This window comes from Seriola dumerili, unplaced genomic scaffold, assembly GCF_002260705.1.
Source record: "Seriola dumerili isolate Sdu_G_001 unplaced genomic scaffold, Sdu_1.0 BDQW01000321.1, whole genome shotgun sequence".
In the NCBI taxonomy this organism is placed as follows: Eukaryota; Metazoa; Chordata; class Actinopteri; order Carangiformes; family Carangidae; genus Seriola; species Seriola dumerili.
The window spans coordinates 1,558,674-1,584,570 of record NW_019174576.1 but is presented as its reverse complement, the minus strand read 5'-3'; the positions used below and the strand labels follow the sequence as shown (position 1 = coordinate 1,584,570).

The 25,897-nt window shown below is 42.0% G+C and overlaps 2 protein-coding genes across 3 annotated transcripts; both read right to left on the bottom strand.

Annotated features, from left to right (window-relative positions):
• Positions 1 to 219: 219 nt before the first annotated feature.
• cunh1orf146 (chromosome unknown C1orf146 homolog) lies at positions 220 to 1,454 on the bottom strand. The gene is made up of 5 exons (XM_022759177.1): positions 1,389 to 1,454; positions 1,082 to 1,175; positions 675 to 846; positions 461 to 539; positions 220 to 356 (listed from the first exon to the last, which is right to left on the bottom strand). Exons 1-5 carry the CDS (start codon positions 1,452 to 1,454, stop codon positions 249 to 251), a joined length of 519 nt encoding a protein of 172 aa, XP_022614898.1. The 3' UTR covers positions 220 to 248.
• Positions 1,455 to 2,010: 556 nt separating this feature from the next.
• Positions 2,011 to 22,564, bottom strand: kiaa1107 (KIAA1107 ortholog). Of its 2 annotated transcripts, none has more exons than XM_022759292.1 (12): positions 22,536 to 22,564; positions 17,015 to 17,103; positions 15,776 to 15,878; positions 15,106 to 15,288; positions 14,850 to 15,020; positions 12,399 to 12,534; positions 11,399 to 11,460; positions 10,236 to 10,779; positions 9,191 to 9,275; positions 7,401 to 7,525; positions 5,356 to 7,314; positions 2,011 to 2,942 (listed from the first exon to the last, which is right to left on the bottom strand). In XM_022759292.1, exons 2-12 carry the CDS (start codon positions 17,026 to 17,028, stop codon positions 2,443 to 2,445), a joined length of 3,882 nt encoding a protein of 1,293 aa, XP_022615013.1. In that variant the 5' UTR covers positions 17,029 to 17,103; positions 22,536 to 22,564; the 3' UTR covers positions 2,011 to 2,442. The 2 variants fall into 2 exon arrangements, with proteins under 2 accessions (XP_022615013.1, XP_022615014.1); XM_022759293.1 differs by lacking the exons at positions 2,011 to 2,942; positions 22,536 to 22,564 and adding exons at positions 18,407 to 18,503; positions 18,613 to 18,679 and having other exon boundaries at positions 3,003 to 7,314.
• Positions 22,565 to 25,897: the final 3,333 nt, after the last annotated feature.

Here is a 25,897-nt window from a genome sequence, read left to right as displayed (position 1 = left end):
GACCACTGGGTTATTTTTCTAAACTCTATTTTATTTTATGATCGATAAAACATTTTTTTTTAAATGCATTCAATTGAATGTGAACCTTTCTATGCCAAAGTTATTGTAAGAAATGTAAAAACAGAACAAACTGTGCTGAAACACTTGTACTTTGTATTTATATGGTTATCAAATAAAACTTGTACTGGTTAGCATCAAATAAAACTACACAAGGGATTGAGAGAACATGCTGGATCACCTGCTGAACTTCATAGTATGTCTCTTAGCATCTCCCACACAGGACTGCTTTCAACGATGTGAGCCTGAGCCAGAGACATCCGGTCGTGAATAGTGACTGCATGGGGCTTACTGGTGGCCTGCAGACAAATGAGACTTGGCTTACTTCACAAGGGAACAACAGCATGTCTAATTTATTATTTAGTATTACCAAATGACTTTTGTGTACTGCCTTTACATTTACCTTGGCAATCGTTAACATTCCTTTGACTATCTCAGCATTGTTTCGTACAGGCAGAATCTTGAGATTGCTGCCCAAAAACCTGAAACAGAAAAACACTTCATCAGTTATTTGAAATATGACTGGACAGATGATACCAGAATCCTTATTACATTAGTGTCAGTCAAACAAAACAAGTGGGCAACACCCCCTGAATTTGTAGAAGTAATTTATCTACCTGCACTGAATCGCTGACAAAATTTCCAATTCCCTTTTTCCAATAAATGGCGCATATAGAAGTAGGAAGCTGTTGCGGTGTACTTGCACAAACTTCTTTATCCTCTCCATGAGTCCTGATTCCTCAAAACGCTCTGGGAGGTCTTGAGGGTCAACCAACAGAAATGCAGTTCCTGGTAAATAAGCAAGTAAGTTATAAATTATATTGAACAAAACACAGAATTACATTATTTATTTACAGAATATTTGTGGTCTGTGTTTTCAGGATCAGGTAAGGATCCAATAGCAGCTTAACAAAGCGAGTAGGAATGAGAGGTATGTTAATTGGTAAAACAAATGTAAAACATGTGTACTGGAAACTAGGGATGTGGTGTTTCAGTTTATGTGGTTATCAAACAGCAGGTTTACCTGACAAAGGAAAGATAAAGGCTCCGGACTCAACACTGTCTGAGAATCTGAGTCGGTGCTGTTGCGCGCTGAGCATCCTGTTAATGTCATGTTTCTGGTGAAAACAAATAAATACAGGTAATTAAATTAACTTAGCTTCTAAATTAGGTTAAAAGTAAAGCACGGTTATCTGCTGCTACTACCGTTTTGTTCTGGTTGTAACGCGTTAGCTAGACAACTAGCTAACCCATATTATTTAGGCTATTTATTTCACCATGTGGAACCGAACTGTTAAAAAGGTTTGACAATTCAAGAGTTAAACACCGACCTGGAGAGATGTGCTGACTATAACCGTTGTTTTCCAAGGAGGAGTCGTTTCCTTGTTTGTTGCCATTGCCGACTGGTCGATGAAAGATAAATATGTGGCGCAGCTCGAACCGAACTGACGGGGTTTGTTTGACCGTTGATGTCCTCGCGGTACACTCCCACGAGACAGACGCTCCGCTCCCTCTGTGTCCTGAGCACAGCACCAGCCACAGTTATGTCATGTTAAAAGACAGCCACCAGAGGTCGCTGCGGTTCTTCTAACATTAAATGTTTTTTTGTTTTTTTTGACAAAAAAATGTCAAAATCAGTGGTAAAGGTCTGAAATGCAACTTACATTTTTGCACAGATGTGTGTCATCGCTAATTAACAGCAGCTGTTGGTGTTTTTTTTGATGAGACAGTTCTTATTGAAATGTCCATTTTAGCTGTACCGACCTTTTAAACGGCAGACATTTTGACTTAACAGGACAGATGTTGGCATTAACATTAATCAAGGCTCCACTCAAATGAGTGAACACATTTTCAATTAAGATTATTGATTACACCTGTGCTTTTCCTGCTGAGTAAAAGAAAGTAAAAAAAAAAATCCATCTGTTAGAGGACAGCGAGGAACAATTCTTTTTTCAGAAACACAAACCTTTATTTTCAATATGACACTAAATGCAAGCTATTAGGCCAATATTATTTTTTCTTTAAGAAACTTCAGTCAATCATTTTATCAGAAGACTGTCATGAGAAAGACATGGTCTTTTGTTTTACTCTCATTCTTTTCTAGGGCTTTGGAAGCAACACCAATTAAACAGTCAAACATACAAAAATATCAGCATGCATAACAGCCCGTTCGTGTTAAGAAACAGTCCACTGAGAGCATGATGAGGAACGCCAATAAGCTGCTGCAAAGTCCAGACTTCTGCAGAGTCCAGAAAAAAGGACGCGTCATGAAAAGAGAGACAGAATATGATTATAAATTATAATAAATTAAGACAACGTTTATGTGAATATGTTCAAAGTTCAAAAGGAGGGTGTCAACTGTCCAGCAGGCTCTCCTCTGTGCAGTCAGTGATGTGTTTCCAGTTCCACAATGGTCCACTCCCCCTGTGGAGATGCAGCGTCTTCTGGGGAGAAGCTGGTCACAGTGATGCTTGTGGAGGAGTCCTCCATGGGTGAGATGAGCTCCGCCCAGCGTTTGAAGGTCTCCTTCTCAGGGGACAGGAAAGCCTGGGAGTCCAGGCAGTCACGCGATAGGGAAAGTGTCTGCTTGATAAGGTACTGGGCCAGGTTGAGCTCTTCAGGCACAGGATTTATGACACCCAGACTGGACTCGTGGTCTGAGAGGAGCTGTCTGAGCAGGCTCCAGTCCCGCTCTGCAAAGTAACGGCTTTTGTCATCGTCTCCTCTTTTCTTTTCTTCCTCTGCTTGCAGTTTAACATTCCTGTCCTTGTCCAAGCAGTGCTCAAAGGCTTCTCCCACATCCATCTCGTAAATGGGAGAGAGGGCTTTGGATGGTCGGCGGTCATGTTTGCAGGTTTGATCCAATCTGTCACAACCATTGTCCCCTAAAAACAATTGACAATACTGCAAAATGACAAACTGATCACTCCTCCACAGTTCTTTTTTCATCAATTCATTTCAGAGACTAGTCACTGCCTACTACAATAAAACAGTGATTACTGAAAGTTTACCCTTAATGCAACTGTGTCCTCTAAAATGTATTCCATAGTGAAGTCAGGTCAGGACAGCCACAGTGGGAAAGCAGCGGATTGGTCAGTGGTCACATTATGGTCAGTTAAATAGCCATACGATTACCAATATGAATTTAAAATTAATTAGTTCGTAACTCACCAACCACTTCAGATATGGATGTCAAGGGTGGACAGTTGCCTTAAAGGTAATGCACAGAGGAATGCTTTTCTGAATGCATCTCTTTATCCACCTGTTCAAACAAAGTAAGCCATGCATTGCCGGCACCAGTGAACTTTGCATTTGTCGTTAAGTAACAGTGATATGTTTTGAGATTTACGTGCAGGTCTTTGAACGGGCGGACCTAATGAACAGTACTGTACTGCTTTACTTAGTAGCACAAAAGATGGCACACCACCAAGTTTTATTTGACATTCTTTGTGTTTTCTATTTTTCAAAATGGCAAAGGATGAAGTAACTGATAGCTGTGTGGTGCTGAACACAAAATGATTTACATGTTTGCATTGGGATAGACCCTCAGTAATGGTGCAGCAGGATTTCTTTTTCTGAGTATGATAGTGAAAAAAGAGAGACATGGCAGAGCCATAACAGCTGCTCTAGAGACACATCACATACTGTACATAGGAGGCTACTGACACTACACAAAGCCTACTGAACAAAAGCTTATAGACAACAAAACATAGTTCTCTTAAAAAGTGGACATCTATGTATCTAGACACAAGTCTACTGGGTATGACAAAGGGTAATGGGACGATGGGGAAAAAAAAAAACATACACAAAAATAATGGATGGCATAGCAGAATGACAAATTAACTTTCATAGTAGCATGCATGTGTGCAGTGCAAAAATCAAAAAAAAACCCAAGAACTCAGGAAGAGGTACATTCTCAAATAGAAAAAGAAAAACAGCAAGGAGATGCAAGGGAAAAGTTTCCAAGTATAATACACTTTTTTGAGAAGCAGTGGCAGTTAAGTGTAGTCTACCTTATACAAACATTTTGTATTTGACCTTAATGTCAGGTAGTCACTTTCCAGAAATTTGAAAAAAATTGTAACTTGGTTGAAATTTACCTTAACACAATTTTTTAAAAAGGTGCTACATATAGCATTTTAATATAAACAAATCTTTTAAAATGAAGTGTGAGACGTTGATATAATTACTGTCAACAAAAAGACCATCACTGAGAAGCCGGGCAGCGTCCAGTGATGATACACTGCATTTAACGTTGTGAACCAGAAGGTCAAGATTTGTTTGTGCTTCATGGCACAAAAAAGATTGTGAAGCCAGAAGTTTGTGTTTCTCAAAAATGGCAAAGGTGTAGTGAATGAAAAGCCAAACACATTTATCCTTTACAATAAAGCAAAAGAAAAAAGTAACAAGAGCAAGAAAGAAGACACACACTGTCATAGCATCCTCTGAGAAAAGCACTAGGATTTCTGGGGAAATATATTCTAAATTTTAAGAAACACAAGCTTCAATCACATGTCACATCAGTGACATGACATAAGATTCTCTCAACAACGGTCTAACTGTAATAGTAATTACACCAACAAATCACTGTTAATTTGGCAATGATACGTTGATGTTGAAATGTTATATATAGTACCTTTAACTATGTCAAATTATCTATGGCTTAAAAAGGCCAGACTGTTCCACTGCATAAAAGAAATGACAAAAATAATCAGAAAATATTATTATTCTTATGTACATAAAAGTGCATTGGTGTAACTATGTCACATGCCTTGTCACAAGGCAGATTCTTTTGGACAAATACAATTCTATGATCAGTCTTAGTGAAATGTACACTGTTCCCCCCCCTTTTTTTTTTTTGTTGTTGCGTAAACTGAGTTACCGAGGCCTAAATGCCTCCAACTAAAGGTAGTTCAGTTGTTTAAAATGTACAGTTTAGATTAATTGTTTTGATGAGGCCAATCTCCATCTTTGAAAAGGATATTGACGTTGCAAATTCAAATTTACAACAGCTACACAATCCATGGGTGGAGATGAGAGCAAGCTTTTAGCTATGAAAATATGATGACCACCGATTTCATTTGAATTTGAACTTGTATTTATAACTAGTTACTAAACTAGTACACTCAATAATATCCTTTTTCTGAAGGAGGGGATGGGTATATGTTGGGCATAGGTAAGGTCTAGGAATCAGAGCAGAGGAGAATGAATCTTGCAGGGATAAACTATACCTTCACTAGGGGAGATAAGATGGGTTTGGATTTGGGGTCTAGGAAGGATCCGTAGATCATACATTACCTGCTGGAGATTGTGCAGCATGTACAGGAGAGTCCCCTGTCAACTGAGGCTCATTTAAGTCTAGATGTAAATCAGCTTTCTTGCTTTCTGAGGCATTGGTGTGATTTTTGCGCAGCCCTCCGTTGTATTGTTCGGCGTGCCGCAGATCCAGGTGGCATGGGCGCTCCTGGGGAGGGAGGTCTCTGGTGTCAGTGTCCACGGTAGGGACGCTGGACTTCATTCCATCCCCCTGAATGTGATTACTCTCCTCTTGCACAGGCTCCTGGATCTCTGTAAGGAATACGGAGGATTTTTCTTCATGTTCCTCGTCGTGTTTTTTGTGCTTCATACCTGCATTTTCAAGATGGCACGGCAGGTGGTTCTGCTGATCACTGGAAGGGGCACAATTAGATTGAAGAGCTGCAGAGTCGGACTCGAAAACATCACAGGGAGTCACAGTGTCGTCGGGATGTTGAGGTGGAGTTTGCACACCGCCCTCTTCTGAGCCCAACTCCTCACACTCGTCAACAGAGAGTAACACTGACCGACGGAAATTAGATGTCTGCTGGTAGTCAGGCTGGTCGTTTTCCTGATCCACGCCTTCGTCGTCAAACGCTAGGTTGACAATCCCCTGAAAGTGTGGTGAGGGCTCAGTCGGTGGCACTGGAGCCTGGCCTGGAATCACCTCAACTTCCGACCTCTCATCTTCCGTCTCCTCTTCGTTGTCGTCCTCCTCTTCCTCCTCAGAGGAGAACAGCTGGTGGTCGGGGACACTTTTCACAGTCACAGTGGCCTCGACTTCTGAGTGATCCTCCTCTACATGAACCTCATCTCTTTGCAACCAGGAACGACGACGTCTTACTCCCTCCTCCTCGCTGGTAGTCTCTGCCTCTCTCCCACGCAGCCGCACCTCCACTCTCAATCCAGCCCCACCTTCATACATCTTCAACTCTTCTGGGGTGCTTGTGTCACTACTACTGCGACCCAAAAAGTCATGACAACGCATGGTGCCACACTTGGAAACACCCCGGTCGTTGGAGCAGTCATCATCTTGTGAGCCTCCTGCGTCGTAGTCCTCTGAGCGGGGCTTGATGTCATCGGAGGAAGTGGTGTGTGTGCTGCCAGTTTCAGATTCTGGGCTGACCTGATGGTGGATGCCGCTCCAGGAGTCCTCTAGTGGTGTGTTAGTGCTTCCCATGCTGCAGGGGGTGTCTATGGGGAGTTCAGCGTCTCTCTGGGAATTTGGCGAGCTGACCTCATGAACTTGCCCTGTGCTGATGTGAGCAGGGATGACACCGCTTGGAGACTGTTTCACTTTACTCCCCTCAGTCTGTTTGCAAGTGTTTGCATTAGCAGATTTAACATTAGGGACATTGTTAGCTGCTGGTGTAACACTGGGCTCCTCTCCTCCACCATTAGTGTTTCCGGACTGTGTTTCAGTCGTCTGGAGACTCTGCTTAGGGCTCGAGTCTAGTTGAAGGCTGAGTGTATCCCCCCCGCCCTGGCTTGTTGACTGTGTAATGTGTGCTGCAGGCTGGTCAGAGGGTGCTAGCTCTATACTATCTTTATGCACTGCAGCATGAACAGTGTTTTCAGTTTGAACGAGCTCAGTTTTACAGTCTGAATTTTTACTATTTGCTGCCTCTTTTCCTTTAGTTCCTGATTTCTTGGTGGTTGCAGAGGTTTTGGATATTCCTCCAGACTTTGGTGAAGCCTTCTCCGCAGATAATTCAGCAGTACTTTTTGACTTTGGTCCAGACTTGGCAGCTACAACTGAAGATTGTTTGGAGAGGGCAGAAGAGGCAGCTTTTGCTGGTTTAGCACCGGATTTAGTTGAGGCTCCAGTACCTGAAGCAGGTTTTGTGATCTTTTTAGGAGTTTCACTGCCTGCTTTGTGTGCCGTTGAGGATTTTAATCCTTCCTTTCCATCTTCTTTCCTGGGTGATGCTGGCTTTTTCATGGCGGATCCATGCTTGGACACTAAATCAAAGACAGAACAGAACATAACAGTAAGACTTTGCCAGAGTACACTGACATATATTTGACTAAACATTTGAACATCTCACCATGATGGTCTGGTGTGCCTCTTCCCTTGGTGTCTGTTTTTGCTGCTGTCACTGCAGTAGTCGCTTTCTCAGCTACACCGGTCTTGACCTTACCACTTTCTCTCACACTTGACTTATTGGTAGGACTGTGATTGGTGAAACAGACAGAGCCATAAACCAATAATGTGACCACAAATGTTTTTACCACAACATCCCAATTAATTAATACCTCTGGCTCACATCATCATAAAAATATTTATGAGGAGCTGTGGGGAAAGTAAATCATGAATTAATATTTAACACCAGCGGGGGGCAGCAAAGTTTTTTCTCCCATTTTGTCAAGGACAAGGCTCTGAGACATGAGCTGATTATCAATGCAAAGAATTTCAAGTTGTCACCTGTGTCCTTGTGAAGGATATTCCTCCCTGGTTTTTAACTAAATCTGACCTCAGGAACACAAAAACAGAGAGCACGTTTTTACAGTTTGAGATTTGCTAAGTGCTCAAGGTCGACAGATTTATCTGCCTTAGACACAATCATTGATAATATTACAGATTATGTTAAAAAAAATACATATATATGTACAAATGATACGTCTCGTCACTTAAATCTAGGTTAGAGAGGAGTTCAATGCTAAAATCTCCTACATTTTTTGGATGGATTATAGCAGGCTGGAGCACACAAATCCAGAAAAATAAAATTTGGATACCGAGATGTGTTTTATTAAGCTATCAGCTATTTTTTGGCTAACTCACATGGTTGCTTTCCAGGGAGTCTGGTAAAAATAATAATAATGAATAATAATGCGCTCCCAGGGCAGATGGAGTTTGGATGATGCTGATTGTGAAATGGATATTTTTAACATCTTTGAAGGACAGATAAGAGGCTTGTCAGAAAATGCTGCACAGCTGCTTTTATCCTCCTGTCAGCCACATGTGGCCTAAAAAAACACAACCAGGTGACAGTGTGCAGCAACATCCCTCTTCTTTTCCCTAGAATTACATTACCGAACACACACGTCTTATGTATGTTTGCTTGGTTTCCTATGACCTGAATACTTAAAGCTCCCTCTCATGGTGTTGCGTATCTCGGCGTTCAATTCTTATTGCAACGTTTAACTGATTTGCTTCTTTCAGTGTAGCTGACTGTGACAGATATGACAGACACCGATCAGCTCTTCTTTGGGACTTGGTTTCTCATGATCATTCTTTGGGTTACTCGATTATTTTTGTCCCTCTGACACATCTTCATTATTTTGTAAAGTGCGATTCAAATTCCAAGCCCTTTATCCTGTCTATGATTTCTTCTCAGCCACATTTTGTGATTTCTCCTGTCACTTCAACACAACCTGTTCCCCCTGCCCCCCCGGTACTTGTGGCTATGTAGGGTCGACATATGACGTAGACGGCAGACAGAGTGGTAAACTAAATTGAATTCATTTGTGTCAGAATGAAAAATATCTCAAGCAGGTTGATTATGTTCTGAGTTTTGTTAATTTGCAGATATATGATGGTCTCTCATAACCCTTAACAACCAAACTGCTCGCTGGATTGTTGATATGCTCGCCGAACCCGTGAAGACAATCGGCCAAAATTCAACTTGAGTTACAAATTTCTCAGGCGTTGAGCAGTAGAATGGCACTTAAGATGAATCCATCCAAAGCGAACGTCCAAGGGGAAGTTAACAAGCATATGGATTACAGCCTTTAAATGTTGAATCTAGCATTTCAATGAACACAAAAAAGCAAAAAAAAAAAAAAAAGCATGGGAGATCATTCTGATAAGCGCCATGATGGAGGGAGTAAAGCTCACCTGTTGGTTTTTGCCGCATCTGATTTCTGAGGTTTTGTCAGTGGGGATTTGGTCACTGCCTTCGCCTGGTGTTTGGGCTTTGCACCTAAAACACAGAACATGAACCACATGTACAGCTGATGTATACAGAGCAGACAGTTTTGAGAGAACAAAAAATTACAATACACATTACGGTACAAATTTTAGTATTATTTTTAAGCTCGGTCTCTTTACTCACTCGTGTAAATAATAAACAGCAAATCATCAGCTTCATTACAGCTTGGTCCAAGCATGCTGCATTCTTATTGGCTCCCTGACAGTGATGAGATTTACTCCTTCATTATCGAAATTTGGTATCGAATGATAAGGCATTTTTCGATCTTCGATATCATCAAACCATCTCGGTCACTTCATAAAAAAATATCAAAGTTCGATACCCAGTCCTAGTGTGGAGGGGTACCCACAATGCATTGTGTAGGAGCTCACATCAAAGACGTTTAGCAAGTCACTTTCAGGGTGGGGTACAGGGAAGCATGCTGCGCTTGTACCAGCAGGACAGACAGCTGAGGCCCACTTAAGCCGAGAACACTGCTATGAGATGGGATTACTCCACCTCCCCAAAACCAGCCTCACCACTGAAGTTCAAAGTGATCAGTCGAACCCCCCTGCGTGACAGCTGTACAGGGCTTTGACCTCTGCTGTTAGTTTGATGCCAGCAGGCTGCCGAGGACAGACACATGCGCTTTGTTTCCTGATGAATCAACATTCATACATGACACTGCCCTCGTCCCCCCAAAAAAATCCCTCTTGGCCACAGCACAACATTCATCATACTAATTAGAATGAGTCGTTTTAAGTGCGCTCACTAAGGCAAATTTCAATCAGTCATGTCGATATGACAATAAAGTTTTGAATCTTGAATCTAGTCTGCAGGTCCTTTCATATTTCAGCTACTCTATTATGTCTGGAGCTGCAGACACTTCATCTTGGCTGCAGTGATCTACTACGCTGTAATTGGTGTCAGTCACAGTGAGGAAATGTAACGAAGTCAATAAAGAGTGTAAACCTGGAATGGAGTGGGTGTCGTTGCGAGGGCTACTGGCACCATTCTCTGGTGAGGTGCTGCCTGATGTGGATGAAGCGATGGGCTGAGTTTGGGTGGTGCCAGCAGTGCCGTCAGCCTTTCCCGTCGAGCTCTTCTGAGCCTTCGTTGCCGCTGTTTGTCTTGTGGATGTGCAGCTCGGGGGGGAGGTTTTAGGCCTTGCACCTGGGTTTGGCTTCTTTTCTTGCTCTTTAGCCCCATGAGAGCTTCTGGGGCCATTGGCGCTGGCTACATCACGTCTGGCCCCTGCAGTTCCGGTGCCATTGACAACTGGTGTAGCAGCTGATGCCGTCTTTCCTTTTGCTGCTACACTCCGATCTCCTGGCTTCTTTACATTCTTTGCCTTTGATGTGTGACCATCTCCGGGTTTGTTAGCTGTCCCCAGTCCATCAGACTTCATGGCTGATGTAGCACTACGGGAGGAAGAAGTCGTGTATTCAGACGCCCTCTGGGTCCTTTGCACAGGAGGACTCTCAGGTGCAGATGAAGGGCATTTTACAGCCCTTTGCTGCAAGAAAAAAAGATATTAGTATACATATCACATATTAGTCACGTAACTTGATTAATCTGCTTGATTAATCAGTTTTTGCAAATTGAATAAAGAAATCTGAAACTCCTGATTACCTTTTACTGTCAGTGGAACAGTTACACCTTTGAATTTATCTCGCAGGTTTAAAGATTCAGCACAAAAAAGCCTAAAGAGAGGCAAAGCTCCTGTTCTGATTCCATCAAACCACTTCCTGAGAGATCTGTAGCAGCTCCACTGCTCTCAGCCACTCATGCCTCACATGTTGGCAATCCCTATCTGGATCACCTCAGCACAGGCTTATCTTAGCTATACATCTGTTTAGAGAGGCCCTGCTGTTCATTTCATACCGTATCTCTCTGCTGCAAGGGTGCGGCATTTATGACATATGGCATCTGCCGGCCATGACCTGTAATCACTGACAGGGATTACTCAAACTTACATTGATTTCTCTGAGCTAAAACACATTTGTAAGTTCACATCATAAGCTGAGTAAAAGTCAAAGTTCTGAATAACAAATAAAACTGAATATTGTTTCTTGTTTTTGGTCCAAAAACAAAACTTAAAAAAAAAAAAAGACCAAATTGTTGAATAATATTACCTGTGAGCTTGTGAATACCGGCTTTTTGCCAAGTCTTCTATTGTCCCCTTTATCAATAGCATCTGTAACAACAGGATAAAAGCAAGATAAAATCACCAATGCCTGTAAAAACCAGATTATTCATATCTGAGCATAACACGGATAAAAAAGGGCCGCACCAATTTTTTTTCAAGGCGCTGCTTAGCCTTCATTATCAGAGCGAGAGGAGCCATTCATTTCATTCACAAATTCCCGTTTCCACACCCTGTGTTTACTCTTTGACCATAAGGACACAGACATTAAATCAATGGACTGATAAGTCAGCCATGTCTGGTAAGCACTACTTCAAACAAAGCACAGCCATTTCTATACTTCATATATAAACAATTTCAGAACCTAATGATTTGTCTTATTTAAGCAAAAACAAACAGTAAAATTTACTCTGTTTTAAAAAGTGCATTTGTAATGTTTGCATGTGTGGATCCGATTACACTGGCAAGAAATGGACCAGCAATAGGCACACACTGATACCAGCTGAATAAATTATTCATGCAGTGCATTTCAACACATTACTCGCCCAACAGTGAGGAAGCAGCATATTATTTGTATTTATGGATGTTTATGATCATGTGCAGATCCACAAAGACATGAATCCAGCCTTTCACTTCCACCCATTAAAAACAAGCATGGCGCATTTACCATGTTAGCCCAAGACAGTTAAAAAGGTAGCTCAGCAATCAAGCAAAAATGTGTAAGTACAGCACTGACCAAGGAATAAATGGGTTGGAAGTGGCCGGCCAGCTGTTTAGAGAGAAGCCATTAAGTGTTAAATCAGCCAACGGCATATGTTCCTTGGGCTTTGGTTCACCTCTAATGATGCAGAGCTACGGCTTCAGCACTACGCTGGGTTAGGGAAGAAAAAAAAAAAAAAAAACTCATACATCCACACACAGACACACACTGCAGCGCGAATATCCTGAGTGTGACTGGAAAGAAAGAGCTTATAAATATCCTTCCTTACCTGCCAGTATCCTCTCTCTGTGTTTGGACGACAGAGTCTCCCATCCCTGCGTGTGGCGGACCGCGTAAAAGGTCTGAAGCAGGAAGGTCCACAGCCGACCACGTAGCGTACAAATCTCTTGTCTGAACGGCTGGTGCTAACACAGAGGAGAGAGAGGGAGAGGAGAAGAATGGAAAGGGGTGCGCTACAGCGCAGGCGAATCAGCAGCTGCTTGAAGGACCTTTCACCATGGCAACAAATTCCCCTCCCTCCTCCCTCCCCTCCTTTTCACTGTCCCCTCCCTCCCCCTCTGCCGCTGTTGCAGAATCCACTTGAGCTCCCTTGAGCGAAATCAGTGATGTCAGCGACTGATGCCCATACTCCTGTTTCCACGCCTGATTATAAAAACAGGGCTGGAAGGTAGGGAGGAGCTATCTACCTCCTCCACCGCACGAACCGCACACACCCCTCACCAGCAGATACACAGCCAGATTAGTGAAGGCCGCTGGCACACGTCACAGTCTCCCTCAGCCTAATCCATTCTGCCATACTGTACAGTATTTACAGAGGTTATGCGCTTTAACGCGTGCAGCCAGGTCACTTTCCTCTGGAAGGCAGCTCACAGGCTTAACATGCCTTGATTTTTTAGTCTGTATTATATCAACTGTTTTAAAAAATACTGACCAAGTGTATTGCAGTTTTGTTACTGTCAACAAATCTCATGAAAACACCAAAACCAACAGTCCCTGTCTGCTCCTCCATACTTTGTAATCATCCCAGCCTAGATGTTCCCATTTGTTGCTACCAAGGATAAAATATCTTTTAAACAATTTTTTAAGGCTAAATAATTTCTTAAAAACTGCAGGGCACTGTATGTTTTTTCAAAAATTACTCAAACAGGAGCTAATCGTTACTGCGGACTTCTTTCTGATGCAGATTTTGGTGCTAGTGAGTATTTACAGCAAGGATAAACTAAAAATACATTACAGTGCCTATGTTCATCATAATGAAGTTACATGTCACTCAGTGCAGCGGCATGATTCACTGATGTGTTTTCATTTTTTGTGTCAACAAGCCAAGTGACTGTGGAGTTTGCTGTCTGCCACCCTTTATCCAGAATGAAGTAAATCACATGATGACAAAGCACATGAAAGCACATAATGATTGTAAGTAAAGATTTCTCAGTAACTAGTTCAGGCAAAGAGGTCATCTGACAGACAGAAGTTCAAAGCTGTATTCCCACCTGCAGTTTAGTCCANGGGCAAAGAGGTCATCTGACAGACAGCAAACATTTCAAGCAGAAGTTCAAAGCTGTATTCCCACCTGCAGTTTAGTCCAGCTGTATAGCACTGTACTTGGAAGTTTTATTTCTGTTTTCCAGTGGTTGTAAAATACTGTTAACGCTCCCAAATAAAAACCTGCATCTGAGCATTCATTGAAAACGAGACTTCATCTGTCTTAAATAACAACAGGAGGTTAGATAAACAACCATAACTCAATGTCCACTTTCTACCTTTCTCCAAAGCCTTCTACCGCATCTCATGACCTACTACAGCAAATGAGAGTTAGATGGTTGGCAGTTAGTTTCTCTGAGAATCGCATCTGCTGATGATTTAGACTAACTAACTCACCAAACTCCATCTGCTGAGGAAGACTCTGAAATGTGGTTGAAGGCTTAAAAAGTTTTCTTAGAGGCAGACCAAGAACCACCTACTGAGGCAGTCTTAGCGCCGTTGTTTGGTCAGTACCTTGGTATGACATACATTGTTGTTGCTAGCCTAAATGGGAAATCTTCCTTTTAACAGCACTACACAGATGAGGTGTGAGCACAGCTTAATGGTCACAGTTTGATGTCTACTGAAGAGACAAAGGCCCTGTTCAGACCTGGCATTAATATCCATATCAAGTGATCCCTTCACCGGTGGACAGCTCTAAGTTCAGGTGTGAACGCACCCGAGACGCATTGAGATCCGATCACTCAGAACACATCTGGAGGCGGCCTGGACCACATGTGGCCACATTCTTTTAGCAGTGTGAACGCAAATGCATTCTGGGCCACATTGAAGGACCGCCGGCTCAACTGATGTCCTCTGCCACAGTCTCATCATGAACCGAAAATATTCTACTTTTTCAAATGGTTAAAACCTAATTTCATTTTAGAGCTGTGCGCAGTGCAGTGACTCGCTCAGCCCCTCCTCGCCTCTCTCTCTCAAACACGTTGACAATGGACCCGTCTGTCACAGTCGGATTTGCTAAAAACAACAACACGTGTGTTTATTTGTATATAGAGCAGGGAAGTGAGATCCGATCACAAGTGGTCACTGAAGACACATTTTAAAGTCAAGTGGGACCTGACGTGCTTAAAACTGTCCACATGTGAACGGATCACTTGAGATTCATGTTAATGCCAGGTCTGAACAGGGCCAAAGTCAAAAGGTTCAGTAATGGTCAGTAACCAGTAATTAATTTCACCTCCTCTTGTTTTTCTCTCCTCTGCTCCAGGAGAGAGTCCTCCTCCATGTCATCTCCACACAGATAGTTCACAGCAGCAAAAAGCTCACAGCAGTTGTCCACAGTCACCCCTTCCCTGATGGCTGAACACAGCTTCTTCAACAATGTGGGCTCCCGGGTAAACTCTTCCCTCTGTAACCGAATCAGACACTTTGAAAACCAGAGAAACTTGAGCTGAAGGAAAATGTTTTAGCGACGGCTACAGCAACTGCCTTACCCTGCGAAGGTCGTGGAAGGCCTGAGTTAGGGTGACTCTGGGAAGGTGCTGGACAATGACACGTAGGCTCTCCTCCTGTAACTCTGTTGCGAGACTCCTCACCTGTTGAGCCCACTTGACTTCTGGGAGACTGCCAAGCAACTGCTCAGTGCCACAGAGCATGGTTACTGCATTCTGCACAGTCTGAATGGAAACATCTATCAGCTAAAGAAACTCTCTAAATGAGAACACAACATAAAGTCAAATGAACACAATCCTTCATGAATCACACTGTTATTCCTGCCTGGGACCTGTTGGTCAGTGGAGGGATTCCCCAAATTGTGTAATAGTTCTTGGCCAGCTCTGGACCTCAGTGCTTGCCAAGAGAGACCAATAGTACATTTGTCTTGCTTCACTCACAGAATGAACGCCACCTCTTTTGCAGCGATGAAAGACAGACTCAAGACTCAATTATCAATTACAAGCCTATATCACTCCCCATCTGTCTGCATGCACATCATATTCCTAAATTAGCCCGTCTTTAATAACTGAGAATGTAATAAAGGTCATCTTTGATTAGATCATGTTTGAATTTCCTTCCTGTGGAAAAACACTGCAGAATGGGTTGATGATAATTGTGCAATTACGAGAGTACAGTGCGGCTGAAGACACTGGGAGGGGAAGAACTCACCATGGTTTGTGTTACAGCAGTTAGACAGACTCTGTGGAGCTCAGGGGACAAGAGGGAAAAGTTTCTCTCACACCAAGTCTTCACAAAATGTTCAGCAACCCACCTGAAAACACACATCATAGAGTAACAGGACCGTCCAGTTTCTGGACAATTTGACCATTTTTTACGATTCAGAGTCAGACAAAATCCTGGCAGCCTTTTCTATGCCTCTGCAGTTTAACCTTGAGAAGTCTCAGCCTCCGAGGCTCCACGCAGCGGTCAGCAGAGCTTTGCTTGAGGGGACAACAGAACGAGTGAGGATGAGAAGGTCAGTAACGCACCGCTGCACAAAGCAGCGGAGCTCAGTTCACCGTCACACCCGCGTGACTCATCAGACTCAGCAGAGACAACATGGCAACACCCCCCCCCCCACCACCTCAAATCAGAACCATCTCACAGGCTTGCTCACCACATCCTATCCCCCTGACCTACATTCACACACGTCTTTCCTGCTCACTGCAGTGAGCAAGAGCACAGAGAGCTTGCAGTACTATTGGCTACAAGAGAACTCAACATGATAAATTGTGTGTGCCCACAAATTAATTAAAAGGAATGTGATGAAAGGTGTGCAGCATACTTAACTATAAAGACATGTTCTCAGCATTTAGATTTCCAGTTAATTCTGATCCAAGTGAACAATCAAGCTTCTCAGTGCTATGCAATATACTAGTGTCTATGATCTGTCTTTTGCTACACAGCAATCTATGAAGACACCTTAACCTTGAAGAATGACATCTTCATTGAAAAGAATAACCCTAACCCTGCCTTCAGTAAATTCTTTTCTCTTCCTGAAGTGTATTTAATTTCAAATACTGATCACACTTTCTTCAAACGACCAGTATACTGAATCACATTAAAGCAATCTGCGTTATAACCCTAACCATTGGCCACTTCACACGAAAGTATGAACCCAGATGCTGGTTACCTAGCAACAAGATGCTGATGTAACTTGCAGTGGCAAGAGTGGCGAGGTTGGAATATGTTGCACCTTTTCTTTTTTCTGTCTAAATAACAGGTCATTTTTGAGGTAAAGCTAAACAAAAATTCAAATTCTAGGACCATTTATTGAAATGTTGAGAGGTTTCTAAATATTTATGTACTTAATAACTGTTGAGTTTTTATGCTCCATAACCTTTCCAGGATTTCCTGGGTCTTGTTGAAAGGCAGCCATATGTTGAAATACAAATTGCAGGCACTCACCTCTTACACAGCATGTGGAGGTTTTGAAGGCCTAAGGCGTGTGTGAGGGACAGGCACTCGAGAACTGTTTTCTGAACTCCATCAAGTGGCTGAAAATGTGGAGAGAAAAAAAAGAAAAAGAAGCAAAACAATGCATTTAAATTCACACAGTGATTTGAAAAGTGACATGCCAACTGGCATATGGTACTGTAAGATGGTAATGTAGAAGTAAAGTTTTAGAGGAATGAAACAACAGCATTATTGACACTGGGCATGCAGGCAAAGTACAAAATCAACAAGTGTAAAGCAAAAGGAATAACATGGGGATTTGTTGGTTTCTGGTGCAATATTGACTCTTTGGGCAAGATTTACAAAGACTTTTTTGTGCTGTTTTTTCATGAGCATGTGATGCTTTCTGTCCCAAACACGAGCCGGATTTGTCAAACAGACACAGAAGACAGGAGTCAGAGTTTCACATGGCATATGCTTTCAAGGGTGGAATCGCGATTATGTATTCCGCTGGATTTACAAAGGTCACACAGTTTTCAACGATGACTTTTGTGATGAAAAGTTTCTGTCTTTGAAGACCAGACTTAAACATAGTACATAATAAAAATGGGATTTACATGAGAAACGAGGAGGATTATAATGGGAGAAAAAAAAATCATGCAATAGATAAAGCCTTGTATATAACTAGAAATTACTATAACACCAATAGTTGAAGGTGGATTCATCAAACTTGAATGTGAACGTTACAGTCACCACAGGCTGCACCCAGTATGCGTCTCTGCGAGGCTAAGCTCAGGTTCAGTGCAGGGCCTGACTGTGTAATGAGCTACTGTCAAATAAATCAGGAGCTAAATACATGCAGAGAACGGCCGCAAACTCAATGAAACACATTTGCACAATGCCATTTTCTTAGCATTTGTATTTACACTTGTATTTGCATGAATCTTTGTATGTTTATCAAATCAAGCACTCCCTATTGACAAATGCATGAGACTTTGTTTCAAGCACACATTAACCAGTTTATACTTCACAAACTCAGCTGCAAGTACACAGAACACAAGTTCCAGCACAACGTCATGACCAAGTCTAATTTAATTTATGCTCAGGTTTAAGCAGGCACATTTTATTTATGAAAAAGCCTTATTTTGATTTAAAGATTTTTACATTTAAAGTGAGTTTTGTTTTTACATTTATAAAGTACAATTTGTGGGTGAAAGATGTTGCGTATCCATTTCCAATAGATTAAGTGTGAATACTGAAAACTTGTGCACCAAAAAAACAACAAAACAAAAGCCACACATGAAACCTCCTGGCACACACACAGTACAGTACATACTGAAAGCTAAAAAGCCTATGATATCTATCCATTAAGGCATTCACTAGATTTACTTCTGTAGCGCTGACCTTGGGGAAGAAGCGGCAGTAGTCGCGGGTCAGAACCATCTCCACTACATCTTTCAGCCCCTCCAAACCCAACATGTCTGCTGCCAGCACCACCTGACTGCGAGACACAAGACACCAAATGCAGGTCAGTTTGTTTTCTGGGCCTTTTTTCTAATTCTGGACACTCTGTTTATTCACACACACACACACACATACACACAGAGTACCTGGCACTGGCTCCAGCGGGCAGATCCACAATGCCCCCATACATGTACTGGAGCAAGATCTCCATCTCATCTGGCCCTAACCTGAAAGGGTTAATACAATCTGTTTACAACCCACATTTGACAGGTTAATGTACAGAATTGTTCCCAGTCACAACTTAATATTCTAAATGTGAGTCCAGGCAAACGGTGCAGGTGAATTTATCTATATTGTGTATTTGTATGTAAGAGGTGGAAACACTACTGAGATGTCTGTAAAAAAAAAAAATCCATATATTACGCAGCACTAAGTCCACGTGACTGCAGCCTGAGGGCCACTTCACAGATTTTCCTTCGCACGTCAACGCAGCCACTCTCCGTTCTGACAGCCTCGTCTTCCCCCGTTACCCTCAGATCAGTAAAAACTGAGGCGAGTGACACGTCTCTCCCCGGAGGAAAAAAAAAGGGCTTCGTTTGCCTCTGCCGCTCTGAAAGGAGACTGCGGGTGGTAGTGGGGGCGGTGGGTGGTGGTGGAGGCTCTTCGGCAGGCAGTGGATGAGTAGACATTTATGTGCCTCCTTGTTTAGTAGAAATCTGAGCAAACCTTTTGAGATTCCACTTGCAGTGCGTGCCTGTGTGTGTGTGTTTGAGTATGTGGCGTGGTACTGAGACTGAAACTTCATACTGTACGGCGCCACCTCTGTTGCAAGCGATGAATATTTAATGCAGTATATGCAGTAATTCAGCTGTACTGCTGTATTGTTGTAATGCAGAATTGTTAGACCAGGAATACTACTGATCCCTGTGACCTGCTGCTCTGTGATGCTGATGCACTGGTCTTACCCTTGCAGAGTGATGCACTGTCTGGAGCTCTCCATCCAACTCCCACTCAGCATGGCTCGGAAGTACTGAGACCGTGCACACAGGATTGCCCTAGAAACCCAATAAAGCAGGCAGTTGCATGTCAGATCCACCCACCGTTTTAATATTTCACATCATCTGGCGAGCCAGTGTGTACTTAAGTGGCTTTAAAGTGACAAGCGGGAGAAAAAAAATATATATATGTTTATGTTCTCTAGTCTCTGGAAAATGAGTTTTTATTCTCCATGGCCTGATAGTACTGTCGTTGATATGGAAATACAATACCACTATGGTGTTCAGAGCATTTAATAGGCTGTATTAAAGTCTGGTGATAATCTATTTTCTCTAATTGTCAATAAAACCAGCAGTGAAATGATGCTATTAACAATTCTATTGTTTGTGTATAAAGCCTGTTATCTTATTCCGCTTTGCCACAGACTCCCATTGTTTTCAAAAAACTATTAAAAGCATATCACTGACCCACATTGTTGCACTGGACGACATGTTCCTTCATTACTATGAACATCGCCACTGCTGTTTATTTTGACCCAATCCCACATACACTGTCCTGCTGCCACAAATATTCACTAAGTGTGAGTAGTATACATCCAAATGTGGATTAACAATAGTTCCCAATAAATAAACTGAAAACACTTCAAAACACTAACACACAAATTCAGAAAGACAACATTAAAAATAAAAATATGCCTTGATATTACTTTAACTGAATAAAAATAAATACATCTTCTATCTCATAATATTAATATTATATTAAATTCATTGCCTACTAGCCACAGTTGTAGCAACAACCTGCTACCAGCAAATTCTTCCCTTTGGAGCAAGACGAAAATCTTGTTCAGTTTTTTTTATCCGTCCTGGATTATGGTGACTTCCTGTACATGCATGCATCAGTTCCACTCCTGCGTAGGCTTGATCCCGTCTACTGTTCTATGTAGCATTGGCCGTGTCAGATCACAGATGCATCACTGTAATTTATATGCATTAACTGGAAAGACCGCACTGAAAATGTAGATGAAAATTCACAAGTACCTTTCCATCTTTAAAGCCATCTCGGTAAACTTCCTGTCTACCTCTGTAAAATGCTTTCTCTAACAGCTTTCAGCTCTATTCCACGGATCCTCAAGAAGGATTTATTTTATTTATTTATTTTATTTTTTTTTAAATGTCACCAGAGTCTGAATGTTGTAAAAAAAAAAAAAGCACGTCTGTCATGTCTGGAATAATTTACGAGACAAACTCAATTTGGAAACATATTCACACGCCATATTCAGAACATAATTCATGAAGAATGCTTGACATGGACCAGCTCTCTACTTTATGCCTCTTGTCAGGTCCTGTGTTATTGTGCTATATATTCTATATGTAAATGTTGTTTGGGTTTGTTTTTTTTTTTTTTGTGTGTGTGTGTCTACATTTACTCTACATTCTTTCTACCAGAGATTTATGGCCATGTTCTCTTCTGAAAAAGTGATAATGTATCTCCAGAGATTAAACTAGATGAACACAGTAAAGTGGAGGTGCGGTGCGTCGGGGTGGGGAGGCCCTGGTTCAGCCCTCTGGGTGAGAACTGCAGCAGCTAACACTGAGCTGTCATACAGATCACTGCTGCAGAGCAACCGAAAAATAGCCCAGCTTCTTCTCTCCGACGAGATTTCGCTGCCGGGCTGCTCCCCTGAGCACGAGCTTGGAGAAACCTGTCTCCATGGTAACCAGCTGCTGCTACTACTACCTCTGCATCACTGATTGACCACCCACCACTGCTCCACACTGCCATGAGTCAACAGCAGATGTGCGACCTCTGTAGTGTTTTACATCTGGTAAATGTGGCTGTGATGTAGTGAAGTGAACACGCTCTCACCACGTCTTCACGTATGATGACACTCTTAAGAGAACAAAAAACAAACGCTTTGTGCTTTTGGATTCCAAACGCATCGATAAAGAGGGCCGAGACGCCACCACCGAATCGCTCTACCTGTGGCAGGAGAAGACCTGCTCCGCTACTTGGATGGTGATGTCACACTGCTCTCCCCTCTGGTACAGATCCAGCAAGTCAGCTCCAAGGCCGGAGGCTGGCTCCAAAACAACAGCATCTGATCCAGAGGAAGGTCAGGAGGGAGAAAGTGATGAAGAGAAAAGCCTTAAGTGTACATTCATCTGAGGCAAAGAAAAAAGTAAACTAATTTCTCTTCAAATATAGTCAGATCTTCATCTACGTTAGGATTGTGAACAAACGCGTTCTATTATAACTAATAACACACAAATCATAATATTGTTCTCGTCCATATTGAACAAAGTAATCAAAGAGTTTTATACATTCATCAGTCCACAGTTAGACAGCTGTGGTAAATCTACCACAGAATGACTTCAAACAAACACAATCCACCTTCTGGAGTGGCCCAATCAGAGGCCAGACCTTAACGCAGTACAGATGCTGTGGAATGACCTGAAGACGGCCACTCATAGCAGACATCCCAAGAATTTGGCTGAACTGAAGCAGTTCTATAAGGAAGAACTGCACAAAATTCTTCCTGAACATTGTACAGATCTGATCAGAAGCGACAGAAAGAGTTTCGTTGAGGTTACTGCTGCCAAAGCAGGTTCGACCAGTTATTATGACCAACGGTTCGCTTCTTTTTCCACCAGTACTGTTAATGTTTAATGGGTGTGCTCAATGAAGAAAAGGAAGATTTTAATTGTTCAAGTGTTATCATCTTTTATTAATGCAATTAATGCAGAAAACCAGGTCATTCTAAAAGGGTTCACATACTTTTTCTTGCCACTGTATAAGTGTATTTGTGTGTGTGAAAAAGCAGAGGTGGCTATAACTACACTATGTAACTAAAAATGCTGTAAATACTGAAAAAAAGTTTGTTAAAGCAGAGTTAAATTTTGAATTATCCATAGCATGCTCATGCTACAATTAGCAGTAACAACAACCGGGATCCAAATCCGATTAGCTCTTAAGTGGATTATGGCTGAGATAACATAATGTGAGAAGGAGGGCAGCTGGGCAGCCATATAACCTAGAATAAACCCTCCATAGAAAAGCATGTCGATCTGTTTACCTGAGTCGGTGGAACTATGAAGATCCGCCGGGGCGGGGACAGACAGGGTTGGTTCTGGCAGGAAGCCCTCCACGTCTGGGATTATTTCCACGGATCGCATGCTGTGGTCTGCTGTGTACACTCGCCTGCAGGGGAGAGACTCTAAAGGTTAATTAAAACTAGGGCTTTCACACCTATTTAAATTACAATCTCATTTGATGCACTGTGACTTCAGTGACACAGTAGCCAGCCACAGCCTGAACTATGCAGGATTCTCTGTTTTTACAGTGAAGCATTTTATAAAGTGACTGTCAAGCTCATAACATTACTCTGCATCAGAGGCAGCCTGTTATCTGGTTAAACCCTAACTACCTCTGAAAGACGCTGCAGCACCGTGGCCCGTTCTGCCAGGATGCATTGTTGTTCACTTTCTATCCACCTATTTTTGAATTGTTGCCACGATCATTGTCAAAGTGGCAAAAGCCTGAGCAGAGACACCCAGACATCCTTTTTTCCCCCAGCAGTTCCCTCCAGAAACAAGAGATGCCAAATGCTGCCAGGCCAGCTGGGTGATGTAATCCATCCAGTGAGTCCTAGGTCTCCTGCCAGACAGTTGTGCTCAGAACAGCTCTGAGGGGAGCCAGCCTGGAGAGGGCGACCATATAACAACTAGAATGCGTCTGTAAAATCGTGTGCTGAAATTACATTTGGCAGCCTGGTGGACTAGGGTTCAAAAGATAGGTTCACATTTTTATGTCCACATGAACCTGCAAAAACACTTTCAATGCAAATATGAGCACTTGGCTACTGCTTTAAGCCGAGCTTGAAAAATCACAGCAGAATCAAAACAGTTCTGGACACTTCAAGTCAGGCCAGTGTGAAGTTTGGCACACTGCTAAAAAAAAGAAAGAAGTCAAGTTCATAATCCACAAATGAAGGAATAGAAAAACAGTCATTTTAGTATAGGTAGCAAACCTCAGGAAACATATTGGCAACTTTATCAAATTCTCCTCCCTGTGGTGTCACTCATGCTCTGTGGTGTCATTTTCTAACTTACTGTTGTAAGTGTAACAGACACTGTAACAAAAATAGGTTGACTGCTAGTCCTAATTATAAATTGTTAATGAGACACAGACACAAATCAGCGGATCAAAGAGTTGTGCACTCCAAGAGACCAAACTGTAAAGCCTTGACAACAAACGAAAATGCGATGGGCTATTCATTATTCAACAGATGCAGCATTTACAATGCTCCTTGAAACATGGTGCAGATTCAAGATGGTGCGCTTGGCGCCCCCTGTCAGAGGAACACTGAAACTGTAACACTTAGAGAGAAGGATAAAAGAGGCTTCATGTGAAACTATTAAGTGGGCAAATAGAAGTTGTTTAAATCCCAAAAACAAAAAGAGAATATATGCTGTGATCATCACTTGAACCCACTGCCTACCTGAGGAAATCTTTCAGCCCGGACAGCTCATAGCCAGGCAGATTGATGATGGCGGGATCTTTATGCATCTGTCTCTGAAAGACATAAGGAGCTCTGGCCAACAGTACGGCTCTGTGTGCTCGCAGTGAGCCTGAGGCAGCACACAGAGACACATCAGCTTCCAGCTCCTCCTGCAGCAACCTGAGGAAACACATCATTTATCAGAGACAATTCCCTAAAAATGCCTTTCTACTAATGGATTATAGAAAGAATTGGACATATAGACCATCAGTGTAATAAATTACTACTGAAAAAACAATACACAGTTACCTTTATTGGAGCCAAGTTTGAAAAATGTTCATATTAAATGTAAATTTAAAAGCCAAGATAGAAAAGTGAAAATATACAAAGGCAGTCTTAACAAACCTGTAAGATTCCAAGATTAATTTCATGGCCTATTTCGCCACTTCACAATAACACAAGTACAGTCCTGAGGCAGTCCATTTATTCCTCCCCATCATTATCTCTCATCCTGCCTCAATGACTGATCTGGGTGACCCAGAAATGAGTCAGCCCAAGGCCAGTTGGGCAGTATAAGTTCAAATGCTGCCTGGTGCTGTGTCCATTTCTGTAACCCTCTGATGAGAAGCGCCTGAAGGCAACAAGGAGACTTAAACCCAATGAACTGCTCAAATCCACGTGAGCTACTTCATTGTCAAGGTTCACTCACCAGTGAATATATTGCAGCTTCGCCCTATGTTTTATTTTACAAATCCACTGATCCTTTTATCTGAGGTAAAACCTCGCCCTCGGCTAATCTTATACTTTTATATGAAACAAATGTGTAAAGTTTGGTCAATTCTAGGAGTAAATCTATGATTAAGAGCTGGATTTTACTTTGTTCTTCCTCATCTGCTCTGTCTCCTTTTACCACTTAGTGAATTATTATGCTTCTCAAAAAACTAGGCATAAACTTGCTTTTGGTCAAATGTGACTATATTGCATTTTCACAATGGACCTTTTCTGTATAATAGTGAACTAGAGAAAGGACATCACTAACAGTAAAGTCATTGTCAGTGATTCAGCCATTCTACTAACTTGTGTCTGTGCTGAAAAACATCTCAGAGTGACATCAGACCTGTAATCAATAGACCTGCCGGGCAGGCCATACTGGTTGTTGATAGCAAAAAAGTATGTGTACGTTCTTCTAAAGGTAACAACTTCCTGTAAATCTATTCTACATGATTATGTAGTTGTAGTTATAGTTGTAGAGGTTTGTACGTTCTACAAAACAAAATAAGTTTTGACTTTGTCTTTAAGCAGAGTGGGGAGCTCTTTTATATACTCTATATACTCTCTTCACATTAGCACAGAAACAACTGTTAACCTTGAGTGGAAGTATGTTCCTGACCTTGGAAAGAGTAGTTTTACAAAAACGTATTAACTGAAGGTTAAGAGACTTCAACCACCTTAAGTTTAAATAATAAAAATGCTAACAAAAGTAATGGTAGTATTACAAGTAGTTAACAGTGGTTAAAGTTAGTTAAAACTAAAAGGAGGAAGGAAGAGGAAGACTTTGAGACGCAGTTTGAAGATTTTAGTATTGTACTTCCACACAGTTGGGTGACTCAAGGAAAGAGAATGGTCAAAATCAAAGTATCAGAAGTTGAGATACCTTGACTTTTAGTCCCTCGTATGCAGAAAGCTCAAAATATACAGAATATTTCCCATAATGCCATCTGAGAACACCTAGTTTCTCACTGCCAGGTAAATCTGTTTGTCTTTTAAACTCAGTGTCTATGGTTTGTAATGCAGGCTTTCTGTTAAAAATCTGGAGTCTCAAAGCCCAAACCTTGATAACCCTGATGATGTTATCAGGGTTATCTAAAGCTCCCTTCAGAGACACAGGGGACATTATAAAATTGTTTTCACAAACATTCACAGTAGTACTCCTTGTG